This window comes from Sorghum bicolor, chromosome 5, assembly GCF_000003195.3.
Source record: "Sorghum bicolor cultivar BTx623 chromosome 5, Sorghum_bicolor_NCBIv3, whole genome shotgun sequence".
NCBI lineage: Eukaryota > Viridiplantae > Streptophyta > Magnoliopsida > Poales > Poaceae > Sorghum > Sorghum bicolor.
In genome coordinates, this window is record NC_012874.2 from 58,152,851 (window position 1) to 58,174,465 (window position 21,615).

At 40.7% G+C, this 21,615-nt stretch overlaps 1 protein-coding gene across 10 annotated transcripts; it reads left to right on the forward strand.

The window, feature by feature from the left end:
* Positions 922 to 20,172, forward strand: LOC8056963 (metal transporter Nramp4). Of its 10 annotated transcripts, none has more exons than XM_021461572.1 (15): positions 924 to 1,285; positions 5,379 to 5,415; positions 6,960 to 7,038; positions 7,147 to 7,182; positions 13,829 to 13,869; positions 13,995 to 14,073; positions 14,733 to 14,837; positions 15,014 to 15,123; positions 15,459 to 15,640; positions 15,986 to 16,055; positions 16,571 to 16,741; positions 17,259 to 17,363; positions 18,686 to 18,811; positions 18,903 to 18,998; positions 19,542 to 20,172. In XM_021461572.1, the coding sequence occupies exons 1-15, from the start codon at positions 1,263 to 1,265 to the stop codon at positions 19,830 to 19,832; spliced, it is 1,551 nt and encodes a 516-aa protein (XP_021317247.1). In that variant the 5' UTR covers positions 924 to 1,262; the 3' UTR covers positions 19,833 to 20,172. The 10 variants fall into 10 exon arrangements, 8 of the variants coding, with proteins under 8 accessions (XP_021317241.1, XP_021317247.1, XP_021317249.1 ...); XM_021461571.1 differs by lacking the exon at positions 5,379 to 5,415 and adding an exon at positions 5,995 to 6,058 and having other exon boundaries at positions 1,132 to 1,285; XM_021461566.1 differs by lacking the exon at positions 5,379 to 5,415 and having other exon boundaries at positions 923 to 1,285; positions 6,957 to 7,038.

Genomic DNA, 21,615 nt, shown 5'->3' on the forward strand with positions numbered 1-21,615 from the left:
CGCTAGCGCTATCCCCTTGGTACCCAAGAGACGCACACGGCGCACCTAGCAATTCAGCACAGCATGTGGCACGTACGCGCGCACCCCGGCGACAGTTCCGGAAGAACCAACAACGACTGCGCGCACGCATGTGAAAGTGAATGGCTGGCACGGCGCCGCGATCGAGATGCTGACCGTGCACCAAGCTAGCTAGGCCGGCCGGCCACCTGACCAGCAGCGAGGTCGGATCGGGAGGTCCCCGGTCGCCCCCCCGCTCGATAGATCTCATCTCAGGCAGCCCTGGACGTACTCTGTATCCATCGCAACATCCGTACCAGTAGGTAAAATCCACAGCTAATCTAAAGCGAGACTCACGCTATGCCGTAGTACGCGTAGTAGAGCCGTGTGTGGCCCTAAAATAAACAAAAAGCCCTCCAGACAAGGCCATTAAGTAGTAGTACTACATTTTATTAGTGGATTAGACCACCATTAAACTTACTGGTTAGGTGAGTTCCGTACGCCAGCAGTGCAGTGTACTCTATATGCACAGCGACGACTTGTTGCATTGCTTTGCTCCCTCGACGCTTGCGTCTCAACCGAAACGATAGATCCATCGCGGGCCTTATTTAGTTCACACTAAAAATCCAAAACTTTTAAGATTTTCTATCACATCGAATTTTTCGGTACATGCATAAAATATTAAATATAGATGAAAATAAAACTAGTTACACAGCTTGTAAATCGCGAGACGAATCTTTTAAGCCTAGTTACTCTATAATTGTACAATATTTGTCAAATAAAAACGAAAATGTTACAGTATCGTTTTTTTAAAAAAATTTATAATTGTACAATATTTGTTAAATAAAAACGAAAATGTTACAGTATTGTTTTTTTAAAAAAATTTGCAACTAAGGCCCGAGTAGTATATCACCGACGCATGACAGGGAGCTAGCGGAGAGTTGACCTGCGTTTATTTTGAGCGCGCACCGTACCCCAAACCCCCCCAAAAAAAATCGCAGGTCTCGCGTTCGATCCGGCAACCACTTGCAAGTCGCAACACGCAGCAGCAGCAGCAGCCGCCATGGAAGAGGAAGCCGGGAGAAGGATGGAGAGAGGCGAAGGTGATCAGCTGCGTGGGGCGACGACAGGTAGCCGGAGGGTGGCGGCGGCCGTCGTCGGAGCTAGCGGCGGCGAGATTGAGATACAGATGGAGGCCGCCACGGTCGGTAGCGGGGCATCTGCGGCGGCAGCGGCGGCGTCGACGTCGTCTGGTCAGGAAGGCGATGCGGAAGACGGCCTCCAGCAGGTTCCATCGCGCTTTTCAATTTTTTTTTCTGCCTCTCTCGTATACAGTACTTGTGTTCGTACAGCTTGCATGCATATCGTGGTTGCATCACCGATATATCTGAGGTGTTCTATATCCTTCATAATTATTGAGAATAAAGAATTTGTGGAAAAGATATATTCTTTATTAAATTGTTTAATTGGATATCTAAATATATTCGATTGCTATTTTGATTTCTTGCTAAGCAAAGATAGACAATAAGAATGACTATATAGAATATGTCTAAGATAGAGAAAAGCTATTGGAGAATGAGAAAAATATAGAAAGCTATTGGAGAATGAGAAAAAAATAGAAAAACGTATTTTCATTAAATCGTTTTCTAAATATAACGATTTAGAGAATTAGAGAGTGAGTTTTAGAATTACCCTCGGAGATTCTCTTATTTGAAGCACTTTAAGCTGATGTATTAGTGCTACCGGAGTAAACGAATTCTTTTAGAAGGCCAAAGAGGGTGATTTTTCTCTCTGAATTGGAAAAGTTCATATATATAATGACGACATGCTGTTCAATTTTATGTCTCTAAGACAAAAAAAACATTACAATTTTACATGATCCACACTAGGTCAGACGACTCGGCATTTGGTTCAAACCGAGAATTCAGTTCGGTTTATAGAAATTTCGGTTTTCACCAATCAAGAACCGTTTAGTTTATTTTAATTAGAATTAGAAACCAGTAGATTCGACTTCAGTTTTCTCCTTTGATTTTTGGTTAAAACCGATATAACCGAAGTTCACAACATGGAGGGATAGTTGCAAAGAACATCCACCATACCAGCCGCCGCTCGTATGCCTCAGGCCTGATGCCCTGTCCTTAGCTGCACCACACCTCCACCCTAGGTCGGTGGTCCGTGCTCGGTTTCCCACCCGATGCTCACGTGCTCCAACCTTAGGGCCCATTCGGTTAGGAGTGATTTTGGATTGGAATCGTTCCTGGTGATGGTAGCTATAGAAATTAAAGAAGGAATTCCGGTTGGAATGCTTCCACGCCTTCAAAACTTGGTAACTGAACGTAGCCTTAGTTGTGCTGCCCCCACACTGGTGCTTAGCTTGGCTCGAACCTCCACCGTTGTCTGTTGCACACCAGTCTGCGCCACGCTTCTGCCCACCATCGTTCTCGCACACACCAGGTTGCGCCGCACCTCTGCCCCCGGATAGCCTTTGACTGTGGATCCCGGTCGGCCTTCACTCCCTTGCAACGCAGCCAAATGAAGATGGAGATGGGGTACGGGATGGGGAGCTCTAGGTTTTACAGACTCACAGTTGCGTTGTGTCCGTGACTTGTGTGGTTGTCTCCTTGCGACGATGGGAGTGGGCTTGACATAACTAGGCCGAGGTGTGTTGAACTCGTGAGCCCATCGGTTCGGACCGACCATTAAGAACCGGTTGTACTGTTGGTTCAATAGTTTTAGACCGGATGAATTGAACTGTCCTCGAATACTTCAGACCGGTGCAATATAATAAGTGCAACAATATAGCATAGTACAGTTGATCATATATACAAAATAAGATGATAAAGAACACGATTATAAAATCAACTTCCCACTAGTATAGCCACAAGTCCACAACAAGTATCTCAAAATGCATATGAAAAGGTAACATTTGGACCACATACAAATGGGTAAAAAAGAACTTAAATAGTAATTTAAATACCCACAGTTACAAACAATCTTAAATGCTAAAATGGAGTACATCATTGTCAAGTGCTTGTTGAGATAATTAAACTAGATATATTATTTATTTAATTTGGAGCTTGTATGAAAAACCTATAAAATTTCAAAGATAAAAATCAGTACTTATGTAAGCTGGCCAAAAGTCAACACCAGCAAGTGCATGCATTCAGGATTGACGCAACGTCCAGCGGAAGCAGCAGCCAATGGGAGATCTGGTAGGGCCCACCTGCGTCAGGTGCTGCTTGCGTAGGCCACTAGCCACAGCCAGGAGCCGACGACCCTGGAGCAAGCCGCACGCGCGCGTCAGCTTTTTTTTTTTTCACGAGAAACATAATGCATTTATTTTTTTTCACGAGATACATAATGCATTTATTAATAGGAAGACGCTGTGAGTAACCTTATAGTAGGTAGAGAAATATTGTCGAGAGCCTGAAGAACAGGGCACTGGTCACCATGAGCCTCGAAAGAACATTCAACTTAATTTCGAACCGCCTCGGTACACACAGCTCAATGTTTTTTTACAAATTTGATTCCACACACCGTCTTTTAAGTGAATTAGACCGATTTAGACTCTGGTTTTATCTTGGTCTTTTAAGTGAATTAGATCGATTTAGACTCTGGTTTTATCTTTTATGGTTAGATAGTTGGTCAGGTCTAATCTGGTCCTAAGAACTGTCGCAGGATGGACAACTGATTTTTGTTGGGTGGCCAGACAAGTTTAAACTGCTCTTCGGTTTGGTTTTTGCTCAAAACCGAAGTCAAAGCAGACAACCAAAGTTCCCAGAACAAAAACCGAAGCTGAACCGAAAAACCAAAAACCAACAATGTAGGTTCAGTTTTTGGTGTTCGGCTTAAATGTGTCCACCCTGAACTCTAGGGCATGCCCCAATAAAGTCTGCAAGCTCTTTAAATAATGTGTCATATGATTCGTACTCCATCTGTCTCATTAAAATAACGTTTTTGATTTTTTATATTGTGTTTGACTATTCATCTTATTTTTTTACAAATTGTAAAATAAATAATCACTATTAAAGTAGTTCTAATGATAAAATAAGTCATAACAAAATAGATAATATTTATACAAAAGTTCTAAATAAGACGAATGATCAAATAAGATGACATTGAGTTGGCCTCGTTTTTTTTTTGATGCACCCAAAAATCCAAAACTTTATAAGATTCTCCATCACATCGAATCTTGCGGCACATATATGAAGCATTAAATATAGATAGAAAAGATAACTAATTGCACAGTTTACCTGTAAATCACGAGATGAATCTTTTAAGCCTAGTTGCTCCATGATTGAACAATGTTTGTCAAATAAAAACGAAAGTGCTACAGTATCCAAATTCAAAAACTAACAAGGCCTAAAATGTCACTTTCATTTGGATGGAGTACATGACTGCCGGGTCTAAATTTTGCACTCCAAAATTTTGCACTACTGCTCCCAACAATGATGGGTCTCGTACGTCTTGTCGGTTCAAAAACGATGTGTAGAACATTTTACTGGCAGTGATAGCATGAGGCGTCACTGTTGGGGTTTAACTTTTACCAGACAATGATAGCTTTTAGGTCACTGCAAGATCGATGGTAGTAATTCGCAAGACGATCCTGAAACGGACCAAGCTATCCTGACAGTAAGCTTCTCAAACTTCAGTCACCATAGCTCCACCTCCACACCAACTCCACAGTCCAATACCTCTTCCTGAGCAAGCTAAAGAACTCGATCTGAAGAAGGTACTCCAGCATTTCTTAAAAAAGAGACCTTGCCCAGAGCATGGTTGGTAGGCATGCCCTTTATAGTAGCACATATTTCGTCTTTTGTGAAAGGATCATCCAATGAATTAGCTCGTAGAGATTCAGGTACGTGCTCTCTCTGTCCCCAAAAACATATGATGGTTTAAATCTTGTCCCCCAAAACATGTAAATCTAGTGTGGAGACAAGCTTTATGGTGGGACCCACCAATAAAGAAATACACATAGAAGTGAAAAATCATGTTAACTTTGCACTTCCAGTGAAGATTCTAGATGATTCTTTTGAGTTCTAGGTGTTTGTCAAGAAGATAGCAGGAGCACATGCGTAATTTCACATTTTCACTATGGCCTTGAAAAGCAGATTTATATCATGTTCTTTGGGACAGAGAGAATATATAATAAAAGCTGAGATCGATTCTCAACCTTTCTGTGAATAATTCCATAAAACTTCAGCCTTTAAAACATGGTTAGTTACAACTGACCCATTGAACAAATTGAGACGAAAAATTCTGAATTTCATTCCCAAATCGAGCTCACTTCACTTTGCTTCGCTGCTTCCAGTAAACTCTCTTGGCTTCTAGAAGTTTGTGTATGTAATGTTTAACAATTCTTCTCAATTCAATTCCACTAGGTTGAAGGATCTTTGTTCTTCAAGACCACCTAGCAAAGTAAGTACCCAACCATAGTTGTTGATAAGTTTGTCCGGAAAGATTTCTACTCCAAGTTCTCAGTCCATGCATGCCTGACTTGCTTAGACCTTGAGATAACTTTGTCTAAGGTGATGAGGAAGAGGAATGCCACATGGCGTGCGTAGCCAATGCTTATTCGAAGGGTGAGCATGTGACACATGGTTCCCACATCACCATATGGATAGTTTGGCCTAAAAGAAATATTTAGAGGACTTGAGTGGCAAGTTTGATGCTTTAAGGACTAAGTGAGCGTTAGAGAAATGTTGGATGGCAGGATGGGATCGAGTTAGGACATTTTCCAAATATATCTGAATGAAGCTTTATTATGTATGAAATTGTCACTCTCAAGTAGATCAATAGGTTTGCCATTGATAAGGGCATTTGTAACATATGAATACTAAATTGTGGGTTCAAGTCCATAAATTGCATGAGAGAAAAATCATGTGATCTATGATTTGTGAAAAGGCATATGTATTTGCATTGTCGACAAATCATTTTGGTAGTTCATAAAACTGAAGTTATTTTTTAACTTGAAGTGATGAGGAAATTTTCTAGCAGAGAGAGTTCATGGAAGATTGTTGGTCATGTACTATGGAGGCCACTGATGGAGGCACCAATCGAGGTAGATGATGATATGATTATTAGCATGTAGGCCTAGTATAGGGGGCTAGGTAAGTGAGACCATAACTTCAGTTTAATAGTTTGTGGACCAAAATTCCATTTGGGGTTAGAATTGAAACTTTATTTCCTCGGGTAGCTATTGGTTTGTGCTCCTTTATTGAAGAAGCAATGCATTTCTCATTGTTAGTGACAACAAAAGTAAAAATTTCAAAATGATGTTCAATATTATGTTGCACAAAGAGAACTTGATTGTAGAAGAATGATCTTATGTGTTTAAAACAAGCAATGCAATCACATCCTCTAAAAAAGTTTGTATATTGGAAGACGAGGATAGCAAGATGATAACTGGAGAGGCTAAATTTTCACATTCACTTTTTAACACATGAAATGGGTGTTGTCTTGATGTAGACACTCAATTCGTTCGACAAATAGGTTTACTTCACTGTGTTAAAGGGGATTTATACGATGTGGACATTCTTGTAAGTATGGACAATTTGGCTATGATCATTATGGTGATACCTGTCTACCCAGTTTTAAGTCCTAGACTGGTCACCACATAGTGTGATTTCATTACAGGATGGAATAATATATGTAGGTGATGAATTCTTTTATTTAGGAACCCTAAAGTATTTTTCTATATTGTTTTGAATAATTCCTATTAGTTAATTAAGGCAATGTTGTCTCTATACTGTTGTCATACCACTGTTCTTGCCAAAATATACCATCCAAAAGTTGTAACATTGCCCAAATAACTCCAGCTTTGTTTCTGATGGCCCTTTTCAGATTACATCTTCTGATGAGTTATATTTTAGCAGCATAGTTTGAACATAATGCATAATGCTATGGAGTCAAATCATTTAAATATTTCTTATTGTTTTTCCTTACCACTATGTTTTTAGCAGACGCCAACATGGAAGAGATTTCTAGCACATGCTGGACCCGGTTTCCTTATTTCCTTGGCCTACCTTGATCCGAGCAATGGTAATAATATCCATTACTCTCTCTCTCTCTCTCTAGCTCTCTCATCTTTCCATTAACCAAACCTCACCAATATATCTATTTATGCTTTTTTTTTCTCAAAAAACGCAGGAGAACTGCATCTCATTGTATTAAGAAGAAAAGAGGGTATAAGAACCTAGAACTTACAACGCAACCCAAACACAGCTCACTCACATAACACATGCTAATAGATGCATCTAAGCTGGCAGCAGGGTGACCGATGGGCAGTCAAGAGGGAAAGCCCTTGAGCCCCTGTAGTGGACCACAACCAGCGCTCCTCACCAGCCAGCACTAAAGCCCTAGCCATACTTGGAGCCGCTCCATAGAAAACACAGCGATTTGCGATAGTTCCAAAGCGTCCAGCCCCCCAAAATAATTAGGAAATTAACCCCTTGCCTCACCAAATCAGAAGTATCATTATTAGCTCTCTCCCACCAATCCAATCCAGGAAGAAGTTATCAGTAGGTTGGGGAGACAGGGCCTGGAGACCGACCTGCTGCGGCAAAATAAACCAAAACTCCCTAGCGAAGACACATTCCACCAGGAGATGGTTGATTGATTCTTCTTCTTAATCACAAAGCAGACAACAATCTGGGTGAGGCATTCCATGACGTGCAAGGCAGTCGGACGTCCAACATTTGTTGTGGGCCACTAACCACATGAAGAATCAACATTTTGGTGGCGCCCAAGTCTTCCAGACTAGCTCCTAGGAAGAAACCCTCATATGCCGCCTTGGCTCAATATTGGCCATTTGATGAAAGCCTCCAAATATGTTTATCCTTCCTTTCTGGTTGCAGAACAATGCCTGAGAGGATGTCCCACAGCTGGAACACATCAAGCAACACTTCCACAGTTATAGCCCCTTGTATATTAGCAATCCAAGCCCGGTTATTAAGCTCTAACTTGACTCTATGCTGCTTGATCCTTCCTTTAGAGATGACAACAAATAAACGAGGAGCCAGTTCTATTATACACTGACCATGCTGCCACTTCAGCCCCAAAAAGGGTATGTTCGCCATCACCAACTTCCGAAATAGCAGCCACTGCAAAGAAGGCCTTCACGTGACTAGGGACTTGAATTGGGAGATGTGCCCAAGGGCGGTTAGATTCTGTTTTCTGCAGCCATAGCCACCTCATTCTCAATGCGCAGCCAATGGTTTTTAAATCTGAAATTCCTAGTCCACCAAGTTCTGTTGGGCGGCAAACCTTTAGCCATGCTACAAGACAATGCCCTCCCCTCACTTCCTTGTGACCACGCCAAAGAAACCACGCCTTATTTTGTCAATTACTTTGATAGCCCAAGTTGGAAGATCAGACGCCATGACAATGTAAACAAGCATACCAGACTACCAGTGAGTACAAATTGAACCTGAATCATCCTTCCTGCCCTTGTCATCAACTCCACCTTCCATCCCAGCAACAACAATGGGTTGCACTTGACTCTTACTTAGCTTTTTCAATGATGAGGAAAACCTAAATATTTGCAAGGGAACTCAGCAAGGGAACAGGGCAGCAGGTTTTAAATAATGTCTAGTCCAAGTCACCACATCTAATTGGCGGAACGCTGCTCTTCTGAAGATTTGTATTAAGACCTGAAGCTTCACCAAAGATTTTAAGGATATCCATTGTCATAGAGATATCGCTAGCCAATCGACAGAGGAAGAGCACCACGTCATCCGCGTACAGAGAGATTCGGTACTGCATATTTCTTGCTAAGAGAGGCTGTAAAAGGCCCTCCCTTGCAGCTTGGGCAATCAACTGTCCTAATACATCCATGACCAAGATGATAAGCATAGGAGAGAGGGGGTCATCTTGCCGTAGTCCTCGGCGATGGGAAATATATTTTCCTGGGACCCCATTCATTAGAACTTGAGTGGTCAAGGAAGATAGCAGCCCACAAACTATATCTCTCCAGATTTGCCCAAAACCCAAGTGTTGCAAGACCTCTAAGAGGAAGGGCCAAGAAACTGAATCAAATGCCATGGAAGTATCCAATTTAAGGAGTATGCGGAGCTGTTTTTGTTGATGAAGATATCTAGCTGTTTGTTGCACCAAAATAAAATTATCCTATATGAAGCGCCCTTTTATGAATGCACTCCATTTGCTGGAGATGAGCAGCAAGCCGATTAGCCAATAACTTGGTGATAAGTTTAGCAAAACTGTGCACCAAGCTGATGGCCCGAAAATCCTTGGGCTGCTCTGCACCATCCTTCTTGGGAAGCAGAGTGATGTAAGCTGAATTGAGAGTGCCAAAATTCATAAACTTCCTTCTCCAAAGTGCTGAGACTGCCGCCATGATGTCCTTCGTTGTTATTGGCCAACAGGATTTGAAAAAAAAATGTCAAGCCATCCGGCCCTAGGGCTTTATCTGATGGCAATTTCAGAAATGTCTCCATACTTTTTCCTCACTAAAGAGATGATCCAAATCAGCTATGTCATGCAAACTAATCCTGATCTCAGCCAAATTAACAATATATGGCCTGTCTGAGCAGCTTCCAAGCAGATTTTCATAGAAATTATCAATGACTTCAGCTTTGTCTTGGTGGCTTGTGTAGATCCAATCCCTGGAAATGAGATGACCAATAATTTTTCTGTCTTTCTATGAAGGGCATGCAGGTGGAAAAGCATAGTGTTGGCATCCCCTTCCCGGAGCCATCCAATACGTGACCGCAGCCTATCAATAGTTCTGCTCAAGGAAGCAAGAGCAAGGCTGTGCTTCTTCAGATTATTTTTCAGCCATAATTCTCCAGGAGATAGGGGTTGATTGTCTTGAGCTATCTCAAATTGATGAAAGATTTCCCATGCTAAGCCAAGCTGAAACTTCAAGTTACCAACTGTTTTGTTGCTCCACCTCTGTAATCCCCTAGCGGTTGCTTTAAATTTCTGGCTTACAGATAAGTAGGGGCATGAGCTAGTAGGAACTGCAGCAGCCACCGCCCACTGAAGCCCATCAATCTTGGTCCAGAACGACTCAAAATGAAACCTGCGCCTTCCTACTTTATTGTCTAGAAGTCCCAACAAAAGCGGGCAGTGATCAGAATGCTCTAAAGCCATACTCTAGAGCAAGCAATTAGGGAATTTATCCTACCAGTCTACAAAATAAAGGACCCTGTCTAGCTTTACCAAAGTAGGGCAGTCTTGATGATTAGACCAAGTGTATTTATGACCATGGAGGGGAATTTCTTTGAGGGCCATATCATTAATGAATCGCCTATACTGGCCCATCATAGCCCTATTCTAGTTGACATTGTTCTTATCCTCATCTTCGTAAATCAAATTGAAATCTCCTGCTACCATCCAAGGCCCAGGACAAAGCTGCCCGGATGTCACGTAGCTCCTATAGAAACAAAATTTTATCCTCAGTCCCCTGTGGTCCATCAACACAGGTCAGCCACCACGCTTGTCCATTATCCGTGAAGAATTGAATGCACATACTGAATCTATCAATCCTCTAAGCACCAAAGACTCCCACAATTCCTCCAAGCAACTAGAGTACCACCACTAGCCCCGGCTGAGGGCAAAGCTAAATATCCTATGAAATCAGACCCGAAAGAAGATAGAAGGACTCATTGAGACATGGCAATGATCTTGGTCTCCTGCACACATACAATATCTGCACAAGATGAAACTACCATAGAACGCACTACATCTTATCTAGTAGTAGAATTTAGACCCCTCACATTTCAAATCAAAACTTTTGTTGGATCCATTGAACACACAAAAAGAATGACCACAATCCGACCCAGATCTGACCCACACCGCCAGCACATCCTCATCCCTGGGCTCTAGATCCTTAGGGGGAGACCAATTTAATAGTGCAGTTAGAGCCTAGAGATGGGAATCCGAGAGTGGCTGCCCAAACAACTTGAAATACTCTTCCTGGGCATGTTGAGTTATACCTTCATGCTCGCCAATGATGTTGAGGGATCTCATCGCCTTCTTCCTTGGTCTTCCCCTCAAGTCTACAGGGATCTCTTCAGCCTCGACACCAGCAAGCCAATGATTGTGGCGAGGGCAGACCCTGGGTGGCACAAACTTGCTTCTATGTTTGTTGATGACAGGAACAGGTAGCAGGCCATTAGTGCATTGAGTTATCTTGTCAAGGAATGTTGTCCGAGCATTGGGTGGATAGGGGGACCAGGGAGGACACCCACCATAGCCAACAAAGAGGAGAGATCTCCTACGACCGCTGAAGTTAAGACCGTTGTGGCTGTCGGATGGGGCACCATCGCAGCCACCAGAGGAAGCACCGTTGTGGCCACCTCATTAGGGAAGATCCACAAAGGTGAACACGGTGAGGCCGGCAAGCGTTACATTGCCTCACTGTGACCCTCCATTTTAGTCCCAACAATGGAAGGCTCAACATCCTTTTGAGGCCCAAAGGTTGAGACCACAGGGCCATGGGCAGCCAACCCAAGTGTACTAGAGATGGTCCAGGGGAGCTTTAATTCCTCTTCAACTGCAAACTGCACGAGCATAGGGGATACCACCGATGGGGCCGCTTCATGCAACAAGAAAGGCTTGGTGGCTGCTAGCATGTCATCGAGGGGTTCTATCTCTAGGGAACCCCAAACATCTAGCATGCCTAGGAAACCTGTGATCTACTCTCGAGGAGCCTAGAGCTAGGAGGTCACCATAATTTTGATGCTTGAAGGGGCCGCCATGTGGTCTGCACAAGACGAGGAAGGTCCCCCCTCTCAAGGATAGGTTGATGCTAAGAACCAATATCACCATGGTCCCGACTCACCGATGATGAGGACTGGTGGTGCTACCATCGACAAGCAGGAAGTCATCTCCACCATCATCCCCAGCAGGAGCGCCAAGCCCGAGCAAGATGGAAAACTTGACTTCAATGGGGTAGGACTATAATATCTTCATCAAGGGGTCCTGCATGGAAGCGACTGGAGGTTCAATGACCTAGAGCTCCTAAGTCGTTGGAAGTGTAGCCAAATCCTTGCACCATGCTGAACATATGAAGGTGGATAGGCCCCTCATCCCAACGGTCTCTGGGTGAACTTGCTGGATGCAAGCTTGAGGATTCAAGAACTACTCCACAATTGAGGTCTCCTAGACATGCGCCAGAATTCCCTGAAGCTTAAGATCAACCAACAATTCCGAGGCACCGGCCAACAGACTCCACCGTTTGCACAAGATGGTGAACGTAGGCGAGCGGAGGCAGGGTTGTCACTGATTCACTAGGTGCTAGACAAGGCCAATATCTAGGAGGATGAGTACATAGCTCGAGTTGGGAGCTTGACAAAGCACCAGGGATCCAGCCTCAACACCCAGACAAATAGCTAGTACCTCCACAACCTCCCTAGTTGGGGCCAAGGGCTCCACACCACAAACCGTCACGATCACGCCATGCTCGATATCCTCTTTTGCCATAGCCATGTGATTATCCCAGATGATAGTGCATGGGGGGACTGCATAGGCATGACAAAAGCTTCAGGGGGAGCCACCGACATAGAAACAAAAGGTGTAGGATCAGCATCCATGGAAGATTGGGTAGGCTAACAAAAATAGGGTCGACATCGATGACGCGTCGACCTCTCCCTGTCTCCCACGGCCGCATCTGGTCCCAGCGACAAAGTACTTCTGGCAGTAGAACGTGCAGCTCGACCCAGCTCAGCCCCCGCGCCATCGCCATTAAGGACCTCACACACCAGAATGTTGTTGCAGGGATTGGAGTTGGCTAGGGACTGGGCTAGAGATTTGCATCTCCAAGCACGCATGGCAGCTCTCGGGGCATGCACAACACTTGCACCATTGCCGGTATAGCCACAACGACCATAGACTTCTCAGCCGCCGGTGAACCATTGTGGGAATAAATGCCTAGCTGCGACATGGCTAGCCCAATCTGCCTTCAAATTGAGGTGCACTCCGACATAGTCGACTTCATGGGACACACGTAGGAGAGGTGCCCCAGTGAACGGTAGTGGAAGCACCTGGTTTTCTGCTGACATAGGCTAGCAGTATGACCGGCAGACAAGGAGTTGAAACACTTCCCCACTAGATCAGCAGGGACTTGAAGTTTAGGGGGGCGTGCGTCCCACTGGTGCCGCCGCCGCCGTGGACCTCACGACATGAACACCTCCCAACCTCCTAGACCAGGCTTCTCCACACTCTGCCGCCAAGCATCAGGAGGGTAGATACGGATGAACCTGGGAGAGGCAGAGGCATTGGTATAACTTCCACTGTGGCAGGGACTCCGCCACCACGGCCGCCGAAGGTGCCGAGGAGCTTGGGCCAGTAGACGAGATGACAACATCATGGAGGGACGGAGTAGAACCATCGGAGAACTCTAAATTTGGGCTGTCTCTGCCCCACCTCTGATGCTTGGAACGACCACAAGAAAACAAGGGAGGGGGAAAACCATCGCCAATGGGGATGGATTGGGATTGGGAGCCTACATGGCCGAGGAGGAGGTGGCCGGTGGGCCCAGGACGGGCACTGGCCGGGGGGGGACAGGGGTAGGCGAGGCGACGGGAGAGGGAGTGACGCTTGGTATCCCTTCGCTCTTGCGTTTTTGCATTCTGTATTTATGCTCCATGTTAGCTTGGTTGTCATGATGTTTTTGTCTAGCTGTTTGGAGCTGTGTTTTGGTTATGTGGACCAATTTTTAATATGTTGTGCTCATGTTACACTTCATTCAAGTTTTCTATAACTGCAAGGCTAAGGTGTTTTGTCTACTATAACATTAGCTAGTATATCCAAAAGAAAGACTATCATTCGCCTTTATTAATATTTATATTTGATTGGGTTGGAACAGTGCAAACTGATTTGCAGGCTGGATCAATTCACAAATACGAGGTAGAACTCCCAACTATACTTCAATTTATGAATTTTTTGTTTTCACTAATGGGAACAGATTATGACATTTCATTCCTACATAATTTCATTCTATAAGAATTAGAACTAAAATGGTTTTTTTCCAGTTGTTATGGGTTCTATTCTTTGGGTTCTTTTTGGTATTGGTCATACAATCTTTGGCAGTAAAACTGGGCATCATTACAGGTGAGCCTATTCTATCAAGTTGGTAATTATGAATGTACTCTTAGAAATATTCGACGAATGTCAAGTGTAATAATGTGTAGCGACAAGTATCTACTAATAGGATTTGAGAACAGAATTGAATTAATTCCTAATTTCATTGATAGTTTACATCTTTCAAATTCAGCCATGCCCATACCCATGACTCAACGTAAATTAGTTTGAATTATAATTAAACAATTTACTTGTTAGATCACTATACCTGATCCCATAGCCTGAACAAAATGTTTGTAAAGCCTGTATCCGTGCATATAGTTCTATTTGGTATTAAGTTTTGTTATTAGAAACAGTTCTTTTATTGAAAATTTATTTCTTTGTTGCTGCATATGAAAATGCATCCCGTAGGTTCATGGTTGTACATAATGGATCCAAAACCTTGTTAGGTCCATTTGAATATATCCCCTAGGTTCCATGGCTGTAGACAATGAAACTCCCTGCAACACCAAAATGGATCATGAAATGTCTTTGTTATTTTTTGGCCAACTTTTATTGATCAGAGAATTTTGAACATTTCAACTTTGATATAAGAAATAAAATTCTCATGAATTTTAAAATTGACAAATTTTTATTGTTATTATCATATAGTAGCAAATACCATCTTAATTTCAATGTAACTACAACAGGAAGGAATCTTGCTGAGATGTGTATGTATGAATATCCAAAGTATGTGAAGTATGGCCTTTGGTTGCTCATTGAGGTTGGCGTGATTGCTGCCACTATACCAGGAGGTATTGATTTTGCTCTTGTTCATTACTTCTCCCTACTTTGGATGCTATGAATGTATTGAGAAAAATTAAAGAGCAGTAGAATTGTACTAAAAAATAATGTTATAAAACAAATGTAAGTTTAGTATGTATATCAATGTGAGAACTCATTGCAGCATCTTTTTTTATCTATTGTATAGTTTTAGGAACAGCTTTGGCATACAACATATTGCTCAACATCCCTTTTCTGGCTGGTGTTCTGATATGTGGAGCAAGCACTTTCCTGCTTCTAGGTTTACAGACCTATGGGGTAAGATTCTCATGTCATCACAAAATATACAAGTAATTAATATTGTCTGTCACCACCTAAGTTTTATAAATATCATATGCATTTTCATTTAACTAAAAGAGCCCACAAGATACTTTCAGGAAATGATGGGTATGTGTGTATTTATATAATTCTTTCCATTTCACTTCTAAAAAGGAAAAGTATTTTCTGTTATGGAGGTCAAATAATAAGGGCATAAATATAAGAACAATTATGCAGCACAAAAAATTCCGGTGACTAAACAGTAACATATATAGTGCTTCAACTTTGGTTAGCATATAACTGACATGCAAATGATTCTTTCTTTTTTCTTGAAGGTTAGGAAAATGGAGCTCATAGGAGTTATTTTTATGCTCCTTATCACTGTTTGCTTCTTTATTGAACTTAGTAGTGTCAATCCTCCTATGGGTGAGGTAATTGAAGGCCTATTTATCCCAAGATTGCGAGGGGTTTATGCCATGTCAGATGCAATTGCACTATTTAGCGTCCTCATTGTGCCGTAAGTATATACAATTTTGGATTAGGATCTTGTTATGAAATAGACCCTCTGTTCCAAATGTGTCACTATAAGATTCAAAATTTATCCCACAATCTTGTCATTGTAGCTTATGGACAACTAATCGAGCTATCAACTTTCATTCCATCCCTCATGCATACACAACCTGGGGAAGATTACAACCTTTCCCATTTCTTAGTGTGATAAACAGCGTAGCTCACTGCAATAATTAGAGCACGTACGTAAATTACCTTTTGCACAAATCTGTCTTAAAATTGCTATAGTGACATGTATTTTGGGATTGAGGGAGTATCAAATATGCGTCTCTCACTACTTTTTTGATATTAGGCATAACCTCTTCCTGCATTCCTCATTGGTGGTATCAAGAAAAATATCACCTTCTTCAAAACGATTTAAGGTAAGTGACCAATATTCATAATAATTCACTTTCAATCATTAGAGCATTGCAACTCTAGTTAAATTTGGAATCTAAGAAGGTTGTAAGGTATGTTAACAAATTTATACACAATCTTGAGGTTGATGTTTATGCATTAAGGATTGTAAGAAGAAAAATCATGTAATTATTAACAGTTTACTCCCTCCATCCCAATATATAAGGTGTCACTTCTTATTCATGTCCCATGATAAAAGACATGCTCTCTCTTGAGGCACATATTTCAATGTAGTAGTGCTATGCTGAGAGAATAAAATGTGTTTCTTGGTCTTTGAACCAAATGCGTGGTTACGGATGGAGTATAATGGAAGTACATGGTGCATTAAAGTTTAGATCATTGCACGCGATGTCTCACAAAGAATTGTATAATACCAATAACAAGGATATATTTCGTTAAATATCACTTGTTTGAGTTTATTATGCAAAACATTTACATTTGAAATTCCAATTACAGTTTATTTTGGCCCTTGTTTATCCAGGACACTTCAACATTCTTCTTGATTGAGAATGCATGTGCTATGCTCCTTGTGCTACTTGTAAATGTAGCGATTGTGTCAACTACGGGGACTATATGTGCCAATACTCAGCTGGTTGACAACATCGATGCATGTAGTAGTCTTACACTGAAGTCGACATCAATATTATTAAAGGTTAGTACTTTTTTTTTTGCGAAACTACTATAAGTTAGTACAACCCAACATTATATTGTGCAGGATTTGTTGTAGATTTTAGTCACAGAGAAGAACGTTAGTTATTTAGCGTTGGTCTATACTATATATTAATAACAGTAACCAAGCACATTGCAATTATAAAACTTATTATACCTTTTCATTGCAACCAATTAACCCCTGCCAAGAACCAAATGAAAAGGGTCCTCATCTGTTTTTGTATACTTTCCCTTTTGTCTATATATTCCGCCTCTCAATCATCTACGCTGCTTTTAATTATCACCCAATAAATTTGCCTCGTATTCTTTTCAGTGGTGGCCATGCATGATTCAGGTCCATTGGAACATATAACAGTTCTGTAAAACATCTGTAGCTTATAAAATAACAAATTAAACTATTTTTTGACTGTAGAACACTGAGGAAGACAAAAAAAAACAATCCCATATGGATCTTTATTATTTAATATTCTTTTAACACATTATCAAATATTTATGTGCAGAATATGTTTGGCAGATCAACTTCAAAAATATATGGCTTGGCATTATTAGCTTCTGGTCAGAGTAACACAGTGACTACCAGCTATGCTGGACAATATATTATGCAGGTAATGGATGACTATAGGGAATGTAAGTTTCTATGCATATTATATTATATTGTATTGTATTGTATTGTATTGTATTGTATTGTATTGTATTGTATTGTATTGTATTGTATTGTATTGTATTGTATTGTATTGTATTGTATTGTATTATATTATATTATATTATATTATATTATATTATATTATATTATATTATATTATATTATATTATATTATATTATATTATATTATATTATATTATATTATATTATATTATATTATATTATATTATATTATATTATATTATATTATATTATATTATATTATATTATATTATACATGGAAGTGTAGGCATGGGAGGAAACTAAAAATAAAACTCATATGTGCATGGCTTCGTCGTAGGGAATGGGTGACGCTCCAAGGAAAGATGCATGTTATGAGGCTAATTCATGGTGTCCAATGTCATAGTCTCATAGATAGGAGGTGCCAATAGCCTTAGGAGGAGAGACATGGTGAGTGAGAGTGGAGGAATAAACTTATAAACCTCTTCCCTACTTAATTAATCTTATTACTAAGTCCATATCCTTTCTTTATTTAGTGAAATAGTTAATTTGAAAAAAAAGTCCTGCCAAACGCATCACATCAATCTATGATTCTTTAATTTTCACCATGCAAGACTCCCCCACCTCAAGAATGAATGAGGAGCCTGATTTCTTGTACTGTGGCTCCACTACCACATAGTAGGGTCAAGCAAAACACGTACCTAGACATGGCTATGTAACCTACCCCTCTCTCTATCTCCCTTAAAACAACTATGAAATATCTCTCTATTTCAACCCATTTGGAAAAGCCCAAAATTAAAGCAGGATGTAAGGTGTTGCGAAAATTGTACCTACGTGGCAGCAGCAACTTCTACAAAAACCGCTTCAGATTCCACCGACTGCAAAAGCAGCTTTAGATTCCACTGATTTGGTTGGTGTTCCACTTCTTGATAGTAGAAACACTTTGTATAACCTAAATTAAGCACAGTTGTTCCCTTATTATATTGTCCATAATACTATGTCAACCTCGAAACTAGATAATAGTAAATCACGTATACTAGAAATTAGTGTATTATGACCGAACACATATGCTTGTCGTGCACTTTGTTTTACCAGAATTAACCACCGTCAAATAAATTAATTTTTACAGAAACAAAGGGAGTTTATTAAATATTTAAATTTGCCACAAATGAAGTCATATATATTGTGAATTGTTTTCCTGTTTATGTGTATTTTTTATTAGAAATATGATCCTACAACCTATTTGAATGACAATTGAAAAATATCAGTCTTCTTTTGGTACAGGGTTTCTCCGGGATGAGGAAATGCATCATTTTTATGATTGCTCCCTGTTTCACCGTCATACCTAGTTTGATAATTTGCAGTGTTGGTGGTGCCCCTAACATTCGACAACTCATCAACATATCTGCTGTAACTTCTCTGATAACCATCTTCTCGTGATACATGAATAATCAATATTAGTAGTGGTATAGAATTCTGATAATTTTTCTTCATCTTGCAGATCATCCTAGCTTTTGTGTTGCCATTTTCCCTAGTTCCTCTCCTAAAATTCAGTAGCAGTTGTGTGGTGAAAGTACCATACAAGAACTCAAATAGTGTAAGCTATCTAATTCAATGGATTAATTTACGTACAATTTCTCCATGACATTCATGATAAAATAATCAACATGTTGATGGTAGGACCATACAACAACACAATATATGTAAGCTATCTAATTCAATTTGTTATTGTGTGATTTCTACATGACATTCATGATCAACTAACCAAATTTCAATTTTGATAAATTAAATGAAAATATTCCTTAGGCTTTTCTTTAGCATTGTTCACCTAGTAGGCTTGTACCTATAATATCTTGCTTTGCTGCTTACTGTTGTATCATATTTCTTAGTTAACACTGATATTCTTTCACTAGAAAAAGGAGAATTAACAAAAGAAAAGTTTTACATTGAATTTTAGAGGAATGCATGATAAAATTTGTTTATGCATTCACTAATTGTAGGTCATTTCCTACAAGTGGAATCTTGTTTAGAAAAACTTTAACTTTGTTGTCAAATATCTCTACCTATGCTTTGCATTTGTTAATGTAGCATTACTTTTGTTATTTGTTATACTCACATCAATTTCTGTCTTCACTTCTAGATTGTCAAAGTCGCATGGATTCTCTCCGTTGTAATTATGGGGATCAATATTTATTTCTTTTGCAATAGCTTCATAAGTTGCCTTGTACATAGTGAACTTCCAAGAGCAGTCAATGCTATAATTAGCATCCTTGTCTTCCCATTCATGGCGGCATATATCGCAGCTTTAATCTACTTGGCTTTCAGAAAAGTTAATGCTGCTGGGCTATTCCCATCCGTGCCAGTTTCCAATGGGACTGAAGTAGAAGCATGGAGGCAAGAACGCATCGCTGATGATATTGGTGTACGTTGATATGTTTAAAACATAGTATATAAATCTATTCTTTCATGGAAAAAAAGAATTTATTCATACAGCACATAATCTGGGAAGATGTCAAACCATTGAAAGATGTACATATATAGCTATACATATAGTTTGATGATATGGGTAGATTTGTTATCTAATTAGGCATGTAGTATAAGCAGTTTATATTTTTTTATCTACTTTGGTATCTAACATAAGTTATTTACTGTTGGCGGTTCCTCATATTATTTGGTTGGAGCGATGGTTAGGGCCCATCTGAAATGTGAAACAATTCTACAGAACACTAGATGTAATTGTTTGTTGTTAATTCATTTGTTACTTTCTGCAACATGGAGGAAGATAATATGCTGTCCATGGTGGTTACTCATATTATCTCATTAAGCAATTTTGACCCATCGGGAATGTGAAACAGTTCAGAGGACAGAGAACAGGATCAGCACTGTTTGTTCTTAGTTCATTTGTTACTTCTTCACAACATGAAACAAGACTCATAATGAATAGATAGAATTGTTTGTGGGTGAACTTTTGCCACTGAAAAGAGGCTACAACAGTAGATCAAAAGAGCACAATACCATCCTTTTGGCTTTTGTGGTCACAAATGGTATGAATCAATAAAAACCTGATACTGCAAACCTAGTTGTACCATAAGTTCCCTACAAAACTAAAATAGATATTTCGTGAGGATTGAACTTTTTTTCACAAAAATATGAATACCGCCAAAAAAATAGTGTGTGATGGTCATCTGTCTAGCAAGAACCCTCATGAATCACACACTAAGGACATTGCATTTTTTAGGTTGTCAACTACAATTTAGTCTTTCATAACGTACACTACTCTGTGATGGTCACCTCCATGAACATGAAGTGATAGTCAGGTTTTGTAAGAACATATATGTTGAAGGCCACCTTGAACAAAATAATTAAGTAGATCTCAAATCCGTCACAAAAATATTGTTGTAGAACTTGATGGAATCGGCGTATTCCACCGGGTGCTTAGAGGGCCTTCGCTTGATGTGGCGGAGGTCCCAAGTGTAGAGAGACAATAGGCAATGGAGAGCTAGGATTTCATTAATTCCTTTCACCTACCTCCCTTACATGTATTTACAACATCCCTTTTATAGGGCATAGTACTCCTTGTCGCTATTTTACACAAACATCCCGTGACATGGCAGAATATCCTAGCATATACCTCTTGTAGGCTAGTCCTGGCAGGGTCACTAACATAATATCCTCCACGAACCGCCTTCAGCTTGATGGGCCTAGGAGCAAGCCCGTGTAAATCCCAAGACAGGGACTTCATTATGAGTTGGCCCATTCAGCTCCGCACCTTCGTCCTTCGGACCCATCGAGTGTGTAGGGCCTCGGATCGGCGCATCGCACATGGTGAAGGTTTTGGGGGAAAGCCATCTTTAGCTTCGCTCACCCGTATCAGCATCTTGTGTAAGATTTTCCAGGTTATTGGTGTTAGTTCCTGCCTCTGGAATATGATCTTCATCCTTTGATCTCCAAAGGTCACACGCTTCCTCATAGAGAAAAGCTCTTCTCAAAATCTCTAGGCTCTACGACAATATCCGCCAGCCTAGGGCCTGCCCACAGCTGGACTATTAGGCACTTCACCCTCCTAGCAACCTTAGGCCTTTGATAGTCCTACCTGAGGTTTGAACTGGTCATGCCTGGTTCTACGCTCTGCTGCGCCTTCACCCTCTAAAGGGATCATGTCCCAATAGTTCCCCCCTTTTGAGGTAAGGTTTGATCCTATGGACCAAGAACTC